The sequence below is a fragment of the Thalassophryne amazonica genome, chromosome 6 (genome assembly GCF_902500255.1).
Source record: "Thalassophryne amazonica chromosome 6, fThaAma1.1, whole genome shotgun sequence".
Classification (NCBI taxonomy): domain Eukaryota; kingdom Metazoa; phylum Chordata; class Actinopteri; order Batrachoidiformes; family Batrachoididae; genus Thalassophryne; species Thalassophryne amazonica.
The window spans coordinates 85,808,022-85,824,453 of NC_047108.1; the positions used below are offsets into that span (position 1 = coordinate 85,808,022).

General features: G+C 42.3%; 1 protein-coding gene across 5 annotated transcripts in view; it reads left to right on the forward strand.

Annotated features, from left to right (window-relative positions):
• LOC117512549 (glutamate receptor-interacting protein 2-like) overlaps positions 1-16,432 on the forward strand; it is a 98,371-nt gene that overhangs the window by 39,540 nt on the left and 42,399 nt on the right. For all 5 annotated transcript variants that reach the window (XM_034172662.1, XM_034172661.1, XM_034172663.1 and 2 more), the window contains exons 7-9: positions 5,158-5,303; positions 5,767-5,914; positions 6,020-6,189. In XM_034172662.1, the coding sequence (XP_034028553.1) occupies positions 5,158-5,303; positions 5,767-5,914; positions 6,020-6,189 (464 nt within the window). The remainder of the gene's footprint in view (positions 1-5,157; positions 5,304-5,766; positions 5,915-6,019; positions 6,190-16,432) is intronic.

Here is a 16,432-nt window from a genome sequence, read left to right on the forward strand (position 1 = left end):
CAGAAGGACCAAAGCATCCTTATCCTGCCAGCAGATAAAGGCAGATGTGCGGTGGTCCTGAACACATCGGACTACGAGGCCAAGATCAACAACTTGCTCAGTGACTCCAGTACATACGAACGTGTGAAGAGAGACCCCACGAGTGGCTATAAGAAGAAAATCATTAGCTACCTCCAAAACCTGGAGAAAGAGGGACTCATCGACAGGCAGACATACTACAGACTGTACCCAGGGGACACCACTCCATGCATCTATGGACTGCCCAAAATCCACAAACAGGACGTGCCACTCAGGCCTATTGTAAGTAGCACAGATTCCATCACATACAATTTGGCCAAGCACCTCAAGTGGATTTTGGCTCCTCTAGTGGGTAACTCAGACCACCATGTGGAGAACACACAAGATTTTGTGAACAAGATCAAGGACCTGCAACTGGAGGCAGATGAAACTATGGTGTCATTTGATGTGACTTCATTGTTCACTTGCATCCCCACCGCTGAGGCCATCTCAGCTGTGAGGCAGAGACTGCTGGAGGATGTGTCTCTACCTGAAAGGACCAAACTCACACCAGACTACATCTGCCAACTCTTGGAGATCTGTCTTAACACCACGTATTTCCTGTTTAGGGGGAATTACTACAGGCAGATCCATGGTTGTGCGATGGGGTCTCCAGTATCCCCCATTGTGGCCAATCTGTACATGGAGCGAGTGGAGAAGACAGCCTTGACGTCGTTCACGGGCATCTCTCCCAGTCACTGGTTCAGATATGTCGATGACACATGGGTTAAAATCAAGCAACAGGAGGTCGAGGACTTTACAGAACACATCAATTCGGTGGATTCCAATATCAAGTTCACACGTGAGGATGCCAGAAACAACCATTTAGCCTTCTTGGACTGTGATGTTACGATTGGAGAGAACAGGCAGCTCCAGACAGAGGTTTACAGAAAACCCACTCACACTGACCAATATCTGCTCTTTGGCGCAAACCACCCCCTTGAACACAAGCTCGGGGTGATCAGGACTCTTCAACACAGAGCCCTACAGGTGCCCACAACTGCAGAGGGAAGGGCTAAAGAACAACAACTTGTACGAAAAGCCCTCACAGTATGTGGGTACCCACGATGGTTCGTGGACAAAGTGCAGAAGTCCCAGAAAACAAAGAGACCAGATAGACAGGAGACGGAGACAAGAAGAAGAGGAGTGTCTCTCCCTTATTTAGCAGGAGTAGGGGAAAAACTACAGAGGATCTTCAGACAGCACAAAATCCCAGTTTACTTTAAACCGGTTAACACCTTGAGACAGAAATTAGTTCACCCTAAGGACAGGATCCCTAGTTACAAACAGAGCAATGTAGTGTATTATATCAGATGTCAGGAAAACTGTAATGAACACTACATAGGTGAGACTAAGCAACCTTTAAACAAGAGGCTATACCAGCACCACAGAGAGGTCGCCAGTGGACCTCAGTCTGCAGTTCATCTCCACCTGAAAGACACTAACCACACGTTTGAGGACAAGGAAGTTAAAATCTTAGCCAGAGAGTAGAAATGGTTTGAGAGAGGTGTCAAGGAAGTATTCTTTGTAAAACAGTTGAAACCCAGCCTTAACCGGGGGGCGGGTCTCAGACACGCTTTGTCCCCTGTTTACAATGGGGTACTCAGGTCAAAGCAGTTTCAGTCTTTTCTTCATGGTAGTGAGTCATTCACGTCATCAGGAGAGTCGTCAAGGGAGCCATCAGGGGAGGCTTCCATCCCATCATTAGGAGAGTGCTAACTAGAGCACAATAGGTGCTAATTAGAGCTATTGTTTAGTCACTAGCCTATAGCAGTCGGCCTCTCGGTAGGAGGGGTCTGGTTAGGTTAAAAACTCCAGCTTTTGTTGGCTTCTGGTTTATTCTTCTCTACAAGAGTCAAGACAGAAGTCAGACTACCAGAGCAAGAATTTTAGCTGAGGAAGCTTCTGTGATTTGAAGCGAAACGTCCTCACGTCAACCAACCCAGTCCAGTCGAAGATTCAAACTGCTCTACTTTGTTCCATTTTTGTTAATAAGTAACCAACCAACCAGCTTTGTTTGTTACACATTTTAAAACAACCACAGCGGACCCAAGTGCTGTACAAAAGTAATGCAAATTATTAGCTGAGCAAATAAAATTTTTAAAAGGAATACTTTGCATCATCTGTTAGTTATCACGTTACATGGGAGCATGTCATGTAATCTAATGGATCTTCGTCTTGCTTGGTTTTTACTTTGGAGACCGAGCATTCAACACAGGCAAAACTATGTATTTTCTGTCGCAGCCTCAATTTTATCTAATATCTGGGTCATTTAGTGAAGCTTTGGGTTTAGTGGCCGGCGATCGCCTTAGTATTTCTTCTGTTTTTCTTGTTGCTGGATGCTGACAAATTATATCTTCTTCAGCCCTCTTCATTGTGGAGTCCCCCTGGGTTCTATCCTGGGACCCATCCTCTTTGCTCTATATCTCCTCCCACTCAGAGAGATTTTTAAAAAACATGACGTGGTCTACCATTTTTATGCTGATGATTGTCAAATCTACATGCCTATCGCTAAAAACAGCCTTTGCCCCCTGACACCCCTACTCGATTGTCTGTGTGACGTCAGGGCTTGGTTGTCACAGAATTTTTAAAACTTAATGAGGGCAAGACAGCGGTTATGTTGTTTGGAAGTGCCCTCGTTGACTTGGTACCTCTCAAGGATTTTGTACGTCCCAAAGTCACCAGCCTTGGTGTCACCATAGACAGCAATTTTAAATTTGCTAAACAAATCAATGGTGCTTTGAAATCATGCTTTTATCATCTTTGTCTTTTATCAAATGTAAAACCATTTTTATCTTTTAACCTTTTTGAACAAGTTGTGCACTCTTTTATTTCATGTCGTCTGGACTACTGTAACACACTTTATTTCGGCATCAGCCAAGGGGCACTTTCCCGTTTGCAGTTAGTCCAGAACGCTGCAGCGCAACGTTTAACAGGGGCCTGGAAGCGTGATCACATAACCCCCATTCTTGCATCTTTGCACTGGCTTCCTATTAATTTTAGAATTGATTTTAAGATTTTATTGTTTGTTTTTAAAGCTTTGAATGGAATAGCCCCTCAATACATCACTGACCTCCTACAACTTTACTCTCCGGCGCATGCTCTGAGGTCTGAGGGCCATTTCCATCTCGTGGTACCTAAGACGAGACTTAAAACCAGGGGGGACAGGGCTTTCTCTGTGGCTGGCCCCAGACTTTGGAATGCTCTGCCCCTCCATGTCCGAACAGCCCCCACAGTGGAGTGTTTTAAGTCTCGTCTGAAGACCCACTTTTATTCTCTGGTTTTTAACACTGCGTGAGTTGTGTGGTCCTCTGTTTTATTTTTTTTTTTGTTTTTATTTTGGTAGATTTTATTGGTTTTATCTTTGTATGCTGTATGTATGTATGTATGTATTTATTCATTTATCTTGCATATTCTACTTATTTTTATTGTTAATTTTCTTATTTTTAATTTATTTCTTGACTATTGGGGTTTTATCTATCATGATTCTATGTGCAGCACTTTGGAACGTCTTTGTTGTTAAATGTGCTATATAAGTAAAGTGGATTGGATTGGATTTGTAGTCTTTCTGTTGCCTGATTCTGTTATTTTACTCTCTCTGTTTAAGGTGCGGCTTCATCCAGAGATGGAAGTTAGTGTCTTCTTCTGCAGGCCTACCGTCCTGGACACCAGCATGGACTCCCAAATTTCCACTATATTTGTATTATCAAGTGTGTTGGTAACGTGGTTCAAGCAGAAGGTCACCCCTTTGTTCGGCTCTACTTGAGGCTTCTTCCTCAAATCATCAGAGGGAGATTTTTTTTTTACCCCTGTGTTCTTGCTCTGGGGGTTGGTAAGGTTAGACCTTACTTGTGTGAAGCACCTTGAGGCAACTTTGTTGTGATTTGGTGCTATATAAATAAAATAGATTGAATTGAATATTCTGTTTTATTATTATTATTATTATTATTATTATTATTATTATTATTATTATTAACTCAAACAACAATTTGCATCAGCTTTTATCAACATTTGAACAAATTTTTTTGACACTTGTACAAACTGGCATTGGCAGTTGTCACCATATTTGGAGTTTTTACCCTATAACTGCATAACATTTGGCCATATGAAGCAGCAGGACCTTCATGGCCGGGACGACGGTGGGGGATCGAACCCACGCGGCTCGCACCAAAGGACCGTTCCTCTACCAGGTCAGCCAAAGGGGAACTCCCCGTTAGCCAAGCTAGCGGGAACGTCTTTTCAATTGGGACCCGGGACTTTCATCCCGCTACACGTCTCCCCACCATTTTTGACTTCGTCCCGAAGTCACAGGTGCATGTTAGCATACTCTGTGACCCACATCCTGTTCGTGATGCCAGATTGAAGCAGCAGGACCTTCGTGGCCGGGACGACGGTGGGGGATCGAACCCACGCGGCTCGCACCAAAAGACCGTTCCTCTACCAGGTCAGCCAAAGGGGAACTCCCCGTTAGTCAAGCTAGCGGGAACGTCTTTTCAATTGGGACCCGGGACTTTCATCCCGCTACACATAGATAGCATAAACTATACCATTTTGTAATCTTTGTGATCAGACAAATAATGTTTTATACTATTCAAGATGACTGGAGCATTTTTAAATTTGGACTTCTGTGTAATCCTTCAATGATTCCTACCTAGTTATATCCGCCACTCTGGGAAGGTTATCATAGGTCTCCATGTAGGCCGTGTTACACTGAGGCTGGATTTCAAGTGTTGTTTGGTCACCTTAGGCGGTGCCAATTAGCCCAAAATTGGTTGCAGACTCATGAACAATAAATGACCTCTAAAAAATACTTTCTTTGTTCAGCGTTAGTCTATACTCAGGTGAAAACTGTGGCTTTTACAAATTCAGTGCATGCTAGCTTCAAAGCAGAAAGGGCATTGCTCATCCTGAGGCTAATGTAGTGTTGCACGTTATACCATGAAAAAGAGAACACAAAACACCAGAGTGGACATAATTCACCATCAAAGCCTTTAAGGTTATTTATACTTTATTCCTCATGTAGGTTTACATTGACTGGTGCTTAAACACCTACTATATCAACACCTTGCCATATCATTTTGTTTTTCTCCATTTCTTCAGAGAGGGCACGCTGAAAGCCGGCGACAGAGTGCTGAGCATAGACGGAATGCCTTTAAACAGAGAGAAGCATGCTGATGCTTTGACCGTGCTGATGCAGAGCGGGCAAGAAGCTCTGTTCCTGATCGAGTATGACGTCTCTGTCATGGGTGTGCACGTGCACTCACACACGTACATACACAAACAAAGGGAATATGTGGGGCCATGACAGGACTGTGTTGCTTTGAGGGCAAATAATGTGACTATGACTACAAGGGTAAGAATATGTTTTAGTGCTGGTGTCACTCTGGTCCAAGAGAAAATATAGATTCTACAGTTTATTCCATCATAATGTCATTTTCACCATAACCCATTGGTGCTGCCTGATGTGTTTCCAGTAATAATAATAATATGTTGACAATGTGTTATATTTTGTCTTGCTTGATTCTGATGTGATTCCATGTGGTTTTGTTGATTTGGAAAGGATTAAATTTCAGGGCACGTTCACCAAGGTCGGTGTAAGATATCAGAGGGTTGATGCACAATGAGATATCATCTTATGTGTTTCTGGCTTCATATTAAATCGCCCGATTTACTCTGTGATCTGGATCTGCTGTGTGTTATTGGTTTCAGAGGCCGTGCAGCAAGCCTCTGGCCCTCTGCTGGTGGAGATTGCGAAAGGTCCATCTGCCTGCCTGGGGATTAGCCTCACCGCCACCATGTACAGGAACAAGCAAGTGATCGTCATTGACAAGATCAAACCTGCTAGTGTGGTGGAGAGGTGAAACACACCTCTTATTTCACTGCTCTGCACACACACACACAGACACACATCAACATGTTCACAACAGTAAGTTTGGTCGCAAACTCCGCCTCCTTTTGTCAGGTGTGGAGCACTGCACATCGGTGACGTCCTCCTGTCCATCGATGGGACCAGCACAGAACACTGCTCCCTGATGGAAGCAACACAGCTGCTTGCCAGCAGTTCTGATGTTGTTAAACTGGAGATTCTTCCAGCCAATCAGAGTAGACTTCCAGTTAGACCCCAAGATACAGGTGAGTCCTGCAGGTGAGGCGAGAAATAAATCTTGATGGCATTGTGATTAGCAAGCTGTAGCTGACAGGGTAGAGCATGTGACTCACTGAGAAATGGAGTTGGGCTCCCAATATGTAGACCTGGGTTGTTCTCAGTCACTCTAGCTGTCTGGAACCTTTAGTCCATGAACCCAGTTTTAACTGAAACTGTACCGCTTGAGAAGATAAACCAACACTTACAGTAAAGCCTGAGTATACCAGGGGTACACAAAAAGCTATGACAGTCATTCCAGAGTGGTACCTATAGCCAGGTGGTGGGTCAACATTTAAAAATGCTCCAGTAATAATGAAAATAGTCACTGTCAAGTCATTCTCAAGTCATCAATCTGCAAGTCCCAAGTAAAGTCTCAAGTCAGCTTGCAAACAATTGTTGGTCATTATGACTTGGGACTTGCTGATTCATGACTTGAGAGTGACTTGATGGTGACTTCGTCCCACCTCTGGGTTGGACTATCTATGACTGCATGGCTTGGCCTTTACATCAAATTGATGATAGTAGTAAAGAGCTGTTATACATTGTGTAGTCACTGTTGGCACGAGTCACTGGCAATATGTTGACGGTGACGGAGCTCAGCGAAATTGCATGAAGAGATGAGGCTGCCACCATGCATAGCAGATCTCCATGCAGGTCTGTCTGCAGCAATTTCCTCAAAAAGTAGAGAGATGTCAAAGTCCTTCATGTCTCTCTTCACAACATCCTTGAAATGGAGTAGAGGACGACCCACTCAGTTCACCATAGAAAACCGATTTCGGGATACGTGAGTCGTCCATGCGGTCGACATGGTCTAGCCAGTGTAGACAGTGTCTTCTTAGAGTGGTGAATAGATAACATGAACCACACATATCCATGATTTTTACATCAGGGGTTTTGTCCTGCCAGCTGACTTTGGCGATTTTCCAAAGCTGTACCGCTTGAGAAGACAAAACAACACTTACAATAAAGTCAGAGTATACCAGGGGTACACAAAAACCTATGAGATTCATTCCAAAGTGGTACCTATAGTCAGGTGGGGGGTTAAAAATGCTCCAATAATTTTTGAAAATACCACATTATTTGTCTGATCACGGAGATGCCAAAAAGGTATAGTTTGGACTATCTATGATTGAATGTTATGGGGTAAAAACAGCAAAAATGGTGACAGCGGCCCATCAAGTTGTTGTTCAAAACAACCAACTCAGATTGCTAACACGACACTGTAACAACAGAATATGGTGTGGTTGTTTCAGCAGATACATTGGTCATCCTGCTGGTGGTTGTTTTGAAGAAGAACATGATTGGGCACATATCAAAACAGTGATTGATTATTTCAGCCAATTCATTTTTAGAGCGAACAGATACATTGGCCAGCCTGTGACCTGTGCGTTGGTACAGTGGACACTGAACAGTGCTACATTTTTCTGATTTTGGGAAATCATGAACATTTCAGTATCTTTGACTTTGAGTAGGCCAAATTTAAGGATGTTTTTGAGTCTCAAAATTGAAAAATACTAATACTGAGTCCATTTTTAACATGGATTGGTTGTTTTAAAGCTAGAGTTGGTAGTCCTGGAGAGCTAGCAAGAGAGCTCAGAAGATTTGAAAGTAGCACCTCCTCTAGGTTCCACCCCCTCCTCCTACCCTGTCAGTGCTCAGTCCAAAGCCACGCCCCCACAAACTTGAACACGCATCTGACTGTAGGACTCAGCGGGGCAGAGGAGAGCTGACTTAAGGACCCCGGACGCACAGCAGCACGCATGTTGTTGTGATGATCCCACCCGCCGTGATCCCAGCTGGATGCCGTTCTTTGTTCTACCGGCTGTCACGCGCTCTGTGCTGAATGCTGTGTATATAAAATAATTATTTCATCTCAGATTAATAATTTTCTCTGCAAATGGGCTATTGAAAATGGCTGTAATCACTTCTTGAATCACAGAGGACCGCTCCAGCTTCAGCCGTTCTTGCGCGCCTAACAAGCTGCAGAAAGCATTTTGAGCCGTCTAAAAAGGTAATTATTTGTCTTGTTTACATTGTCATGGCTTGGTAAAATAGTTGTGTGTTCTTTCCTTCTTGTGTACAGCTGTTAAATATGTTTAGAATAGATTTAACTTCTTGTTATAATCCTTCAGACGAGCTGCGCTCTGATGCGATCCGCTGACGTCACCACTTGCTCTGTTCACTTCTTTACTCCACTTGACGAGCTGCACGTGTTGGCGATTAGATCACACCGCATAGCATAGAAAGATTTTTTGAACATTTCAGCTCGTCAAGTGGAGTAAAGAAGAACTGAACAGAGCAAGTGGTGATGTCATCAGATCGCATCAGAGCGCAGCTCATCTGAACAATTAAAATAAGAAGAGAAAATGATTCATCTGACACGGCACAATCCGGTGGAAGTGATCGTTTCAGCCGTATTCCCTTTGCCATTGTACCGAATTGAACTTCTTCGGTGAAATGAGATGAGTGTGCACACACAGAGGAGGGAGGGACAGAGGGGGGCGTTGAGCCTGGTGACACGAGCAGGAAGAACTAGACATGAAGGCATCTGATTGGTTTTTTGAGAGTGGACCGTGGGGCTTATACTGGTTAGAGTTATATCGATCCTACAGCTGCTACAGATGTCTGATTTTTTTCGTTGCTTTTTCTGAATACATAATGTATTGATGACTGTTAGGACAGATGGACCATTTCACCCAATATAACAAAAAGTGTTTCTGAACAGAGTTACCTACCCTAGCTTTGAGCAAGAACTTGATTGTACACATATCAGTGCAGAGGAGTGGTTAATTTAAACCAATATATTGGCTGATTTGAATTTGTTTCAAGAGTGTATGACATATGACATATGTTCCCCCGTAATGTGATAACCAATCATAACAGATACATGGTGCAACAAATGGTGCTACTTTGGTTCCCACTGCTGCGGGAGGCCTTTGAAGATTATTCCTTTTTAAAACCATATTACCATCCCTCCTATGTCAGTTATATATTAGGAGAATTAAAAATACTGTTAGCCATTATTAATCCACTGGTACTAGTATGTGCCCTCTGAGTGTCTTTCTAATTTTGGCCGCTCCACTTCTTAAGTATTAAGAGTGTTAAAGTATTCAAGATGGTCTCAAAACTGATCTGACCACTTTTTGAAGGTCTTGATGTTGTTTATGACTCAAATACTCAAATACCTTTTCATTCACTCTCTTATTGGTCTCAGACACAATTAACTCTGCATTTTATATCAGTACCAATCAAGATCATGACAACGGGGACATCAGTAAATTACCTGCAGTCAGGCCATTGAATTTTTAACTGTCAAGGGAGAGTTTTAGATTCTCCCTTGATGGGACACCAGTCCAATGCAGGTTACCTCCCCAGACAACGATGGTCCTCATTTATAGCTGCATGGACCGTGGAATGCAGATGAAGCATCTTGTCTAAGGACAAAGATGGGTAGCATGAGTAGGAATCAAACCCAGGTCTGCACAGTAATAGCACAACTCCTTATCACACTGAGCTACCTGCTCTGCAAGGAAACCACTGCTCTATGCTCAAGAAAGTTTGAAAAACATATTCAAAACCAACATCAACACCAAACTTTAATGGCTTATTTTCTAACTGTTTATATAATGTGGGTGGAAAAAAGAAAGAAACATAGCTTAAAAACGGTTTTGGGGTTGTGGAGGTGTCGGGTATCCTGAAACCACTTGTGGATCTGAATCAACACCATAATTTGATGGAGCCTTCCTGCTGTTAAGGATCAATTTACACCAGTTTTAATGATTACATCCTCTGCTGACATAGATACACATACACACACACACACACTCTATGCAAACACCAAAGATCGCACACCATCCTTTTGTGGGCGTATGAAGAACTGAAACTCTGGCGTGCTGTCGTCACTGCACCTATAGTGACTGCGTAGGCTTCGTACCTGTAGCCGTGCAGAGTGACTGACCTGCACCCACACACTGTGAATCATCCTGTGTGTGACTGTGCACACGCCGCACGCTCAGCCTCTGATGTATAACAACAAGCATCACACATGCATGCTTTCTCTGTCAGACACACTCCACCGTGCGTTTCTGGGTCAGCATCTGTAACGCACAGAAAATCAGTGAACATGACTCACGGGGGGGTGTAGTTTTCATCTTATCTGAGGTGGCTGAATCCTTTTTTTGTGCTTCATTTGGCACGGCTCGGCCTTTAATACACCTCTTTTATTCCCACCTCTCGTTTATTCTCATAAGCCGCTGTTCCGCACCGTGAAGCTGTCTAACAGGTGATGCAAAAGACAGCAGTTGCACTCTGCATAATTTCTCTAATCACAGTCACAGAAGCTTATAACTCTTTGAGAGGTGCCATAGTGTCTTGGTGGTTTTCCTCACAGTTTTTGCAGACTACCTACACCAGGAAGATTTAACATACAGTACAACACTGTTTGTATTTCTTCATGATTAATGTAAATGAAGTCCAAACTGTTCATTGATAGAAATATTTGTGTATCCGTCCCTGACTTGTCTAAAGAACACTGGCTGTAAAAGTGATGATTTGTATTCACAATAATCCCTATCTTTGGTTTGTACTGTTACTTATGGCCTCTAAAAATGGAGCGACTGTGAAAATAAGGGTGCAATTACTTAATGGTTAGGGCGATAGTTTTGTGAATCCATGTGAATTAATGCTAAACGTCTGCGCCACAAGCACGCCTCAACTTCATCTCTGCTGTACGGGGGGATTTGGTAATAGTACACACAGGCATGAGGGTTATGGCAATTGATACCATAACCTAGCCCAAGTTCTCTTGGCTGACTCAAGGCTGAGTTCTGTTGTTACCATGGCAATCTGGCATTTGACCCTACTGAACTTGACCCTCACTCAGATGACTGACCTCCGGCTGATGTTACCAAGGAATCACCAACGCGTGAGCCACATTTGGTGCAAATCATGACCTTTTCCAAAATGAATTCTTTAAGGGCAATTTCAAGGTCAACCTTCATCAGAATCAGAATTTATTGCTAAGTAAGTTCTCACATACAAGGAATTTGATCTGGGGTCATTGGTGCATAAACAACAGTTAAAAGAAAATAAAAAAATACTTCTGTAAGAAGTAAGAAGTCAAATAGACAAATAGGCAAAACTATGTTCCGTGTCAAATAAATATAACATGGTGGAATGAGGCTGTGCAAATGCGTGCAGATGTACAGTACCTTTCAGTGCAGGTATGATCAATCTGTTATTTGTGGTTGGCAGGAGTAGGCCAAAAAACAGACATGACCATAGCCCTAATGATGGACCTTTGGCATATTTGAACTTCATGGGTAATTCCATTCCAGAATCTGCCTATACATGTGTGCCAAGTTTGGTAAGCATCCAGGTGAAAAATACAAATTTTGACCTTTGACTCCAATTGCCTTGACTTTTGCCAAAACAAAGCCTTTAAAGTCAGTTCTGGACTGATCATCATCCACATATCAAGTTTGGCGCAAACATGTCAAAGGTCTTGGGAGGAGTCGGGGAACAAACACACAAAAGTTCTTCAAATTGTGATGATTGTGTCACTGTCTAAACACTTATGGGCATGACTGCAAGTTAAGTCAAGTCAAATCTGGGAGCATGCGCTGGTGCTGCGCTTCACCTCATCTACAACACCACAGAACCACCATGGGTCCTGGATGGCAACCACCCATTTACGACAACCGGTCCATTTCCACAGAGCTAGAATATCCATCCATCAGTGAGTCCTAAAATGCTTCAGGATTGGTAAATATGGCCCAGGAAAGAGATGTTTGGGGTCTCCTATTGTAACTGCTGCCCCGGTGACCCGATCCCAGATAAGCAGTTGAAGATGAGAGACTGAGAGTGACACAACCTTTACAATGTGCAGCTCACCGAAGGGTGTTTCAGCCCGCTGGCCGATGAACCTTCTCATTTCTCATTAAGAGCAGGAAACATTTCTGTCAAATGACATAAATATATCTTGTCTTCTGGTTTTCAATGAGACACTGTTATGACAAAATGATAACATATTTTCACAGCTTCATTTTCCTTACGGATTGGGCGCGATTAAAAGATGCAGTTTGTCCTGTGGGGATTTAATAAGACTGATATGGCCACTAGGAGATGAGGAGTTAATGTTTCGTTCCAGCACTGCGGATAGAAAACATAATTTCATGGAGAGCGCGCCCACCCCCTCACACACACACACACACACCCTTTGGGGTGAATTTAACATAAGCTGCCACAGCTTTACAGGTTTGGTTGAAACTACTTCTCCAAGAAATGAAAGAAAAAGAAGGCTACATGGAAGGGAACCTTCCATGTAGCCTTCTGATTATGTTTAGGAAGATTTAACCTGTTTCCAAGGATATAGCAAACTTCCCATGGGGTGACTGTAGGCACCCATGTTTGCAGTAAATCCTCCCTCCGTGTGCGAGCAAGTCATCACAGATTAGGTTTTTGCAAATGAAACACAGAGGATTACTGTCACATGTAAAAATCTCTGGCAAATTTTGCTTCATGAATCTGAACCCTTAATTATGTAGGTGTGTGTCACACAGCGGGGTCAATGTTTCACTTTGAATTTACGCTTGCTGTTTGATGGAATAATGCACGTGCCTGTCAGAATCATCAGCAATCTGCTTTTCGTGTTAATACGTGGACATATGAGTTAGGTGATTTAGCGCACTATTTCACATTTAGGGTTACTGGGTTACTTTAAAAAAGGATGATTAACGGCATATTTACTTTCCCAGATTGCTTTTTGCCATGGTATGAATTAAATGTGTGTGTGTGTGTGTGTGTGTGTGTGTGTGTGTGTGTGTGTGTGTGTGTGTGTGTGTGTGTGTGTGTGTGTGTGTGTGTGTAGGGGAGTCTCTGTTCTTGTGTTCTTGAGTCCTGTGAGGACCAGGTTACTTCCAAAATTCAATTCAGTTTCAAATTATTTAGTTTATATAGCGCCAAATCGCAACAAAGCTGCCTCAAGATGCTTCACACAAGTAAGGTCTAACCCAGGGGTGGGCAACTTGTTCCAGAAAGGGCCTAAAGGGTGCAGGTTTTCTTTGCAGCCACTGATTCCACCAGGTGATTTCACTGATTAATATCGCTTTGAGCAGATGGAATCAGTTGAACCAGTTGAAATCACCTGGTGGAATCAGTGGCTCAAGCAGACCAGACTCAAAAGGGCGACCCTCTGCTTAGGCCATTCTAACAGTTACAATATGTGCAATTTTGACCTATAGGCGGGGGCGGACATACAGGAACTTGACTACACCTGAGTCTTTCATAACCTAGCAACCTGAAGGGCCGGTGAAAACACACAGGCCTTTTCTGTTGTTTCCGTACGTGCTGCAGCAGCCGTGTGTACGTGATAGCAGTTTTCATTGTCATATTATGTCACATTTTCCTACAAATATGGCAAAACGTTGTGTATATTTGGCTGTCAGAAACACAATTATCCCACAGACAAGAAGAGATCATTTTTGGAACTACTAAAAAGACACTAAAGACACATGTCCACTGGGCTATGACGTCGTGCCGCCAGCGGCTATTTAAACATTATTTTGTTCCAAGGATTTGGCAAAAGCCTAGTACCCTGTACAATTCAGTGACTAAATGAAAAGATAGTCAAGGCTGTTTGTATTTGAACAGTACACGATTTTAATAACTTTACATTTTTGTTTGGAGATTGGGTGCATGGGGAGTGGGGGGGGGGGGGGGGGGGGGAGTGCAGCCTAGAGTGCCTTAATTAAGAGAGTGGCATCAACTTAGAACATGGTTCCAACTGTGCTGAATTACTGAATGAACCTATTATCTTTTCAACATTTTTAAATTAATTTAACTACATACAGCAACACAACCAGGTACAGGTGCTATCAAATTAAATATAAAAATAGTTAAGCTATCAAATTCACATGAATTTGCAATTTCTGATGATTTATTTAATTAATTTAAAGCCTGTAATTCCGTGTCATGCAATGACATGCGTGACAGTTTTAAAGTTCTCCGTCTCTGGATTATGCTTTATTCTGGACTAATTTGTCCCTCAACAAGCTTTTCTTTCTACAATCATCACCTCCAAATCAAAGGTAAGCTGTACATTTTCAACTTTTACCAACTTTGTGCTGTAAATGTGCAGACTTTTCTGATCCATTTGTAATCAGCATGCGCACTGTAAAAACTATTATGATATGTAATTGGCAAAGCTTCTGGGGAAAACCTGGTCTTGTTAGGAGAGACGGCACCCATCCCACTTTGGATGGAGCAGCTCTCATTTCTAGAAATCTGGCCAATTTTCTTAAATCCTCCAAACCGTGACTATCCAGGGTTGGGACCATGAAGCAGAGTTGTAGTCTTACACTCCTCTCTGCAGCTTCTCTCCCCCTGCCATCCCCTCATTACCCCATCCCCGTAGAGACGGTGCCTGCTCCCAGACCACCAATAACCAGCAAAAATCTATTTAAGCATAAAAATTCAAAAAAAAATAAAATAATATAGCACCTTCAACTGCACCACAGACTAAAACAGTTAAATGTGGTCTATTAAACATTAGGTCTCTCTCTTCTAAGTCCCTGTTGGTAATGATATAATAATTGATCAACATATTGATTTATTCTGCCTTACAGAAACCTGGTTACAGCAGGATGAATATGTTAGTTTAAATGAGTCAACACCCCCGAGTCACACTAACTGTCAGAACGCTCGTAGCACGGGCCGAGGCGGAGGATTAGCAGCAATCTTCCATTCCAGCTTATTAATTAATCAAAAACCCAGACAGAGCTTTAATTAATTTGAAAGCTTGACTCTTAGTCTTGTCCATCCAAATTGGAAGTCCCAAAAACCAGTTTTATTTGTTATTATCTATCATCCACCTGGTCGTTACTGTGAGTTTCTCTGTGAATTTTCAGACCTTTTGTCTGACTTAGTGCTTAGCTCAGATAAGATAATTATAGTGGGCGATTTTAACATCCACACAGATGCTGAGAATGACAGCCTCAACACTGCATTTAATCTATTATTAGACTCTATTGGCTTTGCTCAAAAAGTAAATGAGTCCACCCACCACTTTAATCATATCTTAGATCTTGTTCTGACTTATGGTATGGAAATAGAAGACTTAACAGTATTCCCTGAAAAGTCCCTGCTGTCTGATCATTTCTTAATAACATTTACATTTACTCTGATGGACTACCCAGCAGTGGGGAATAAGTTTCATTACACTAGAAGTCTTTCAGAAAGCGCTGTAACTAGGTTTAAGGATATGATTCCTTCTTTATGTTCTCTAATGCCATATACCAACACAGTGCAGAGTAGCTACCTAAACTCTGTAAATGAGATAGAGTATCTCGTCAATAGTTTTACATCCTCATTGAAGACAACTTTGGATGCTGTAGCTCCTCTGAAAAAGAGAGCTTTAAATCAGAAGTGCCTGACTCCGTGGTATAACTCACAAACTTGTAGCTTAAAGCAGATAACCCGTAAGTTGGAGAGGAAATGGCGTCTCACTAATTTAGAAGATCTTCACTTAGCCTGGAAAAAGAGTCTGTTGCTCTATAAAAAAAGCCCTCCGTAAAGCTAGGACATCTTTCTACTCATCACTAATTGAAGAAAATAAGAACAACCCCAGGTTTCTTTTCAGCGCTGTAGCCAGGCTGACAAAGAGTCAGAGCTCTATTGAGCTGACTATTCCATTAACTTTAACTAGTAATGACTTCATGACTTTCTTTGCTAACAAAATTTTAACTATTAGAGAAAAAATTACTCATAACCATCCCAAAGACGTATCGTTATCTTTGGCTGCTTTCAGTGATGCCGGTATTTGGTTAGACTCATTCTCTCCGATTGTTCTGTCTGAGTTATTTTCATTAGTTACTTCATCCAAACCATCAACATGTTTATTAGACCCCATTCCTACCAGGCTGCTCAAGGAAGCCCTACCATTATTTAATGCTTCGATCTTAAATATGATCAATCTATCTTTGTTAGTTGGCTATGTACCACAGGCTTTTAAGGTGGCAGTAATTAAACCATTACTTAAAAAGCCATCACTTGACCCAGCTATCTTAGCTAATTATAGGCCAATCTCCAACCTTCCTTTTCTCTCAAAAATTCTTGAAAGGGTAGTTGTAAAACAGCTAACTGATCATCTGCAGAGGAATGGTCTATTTGAAGAGTTTCAGTCAGGTTTTAGAATTCATCATAGTACAGAAACAGCATTAGTGAAGGTTACAA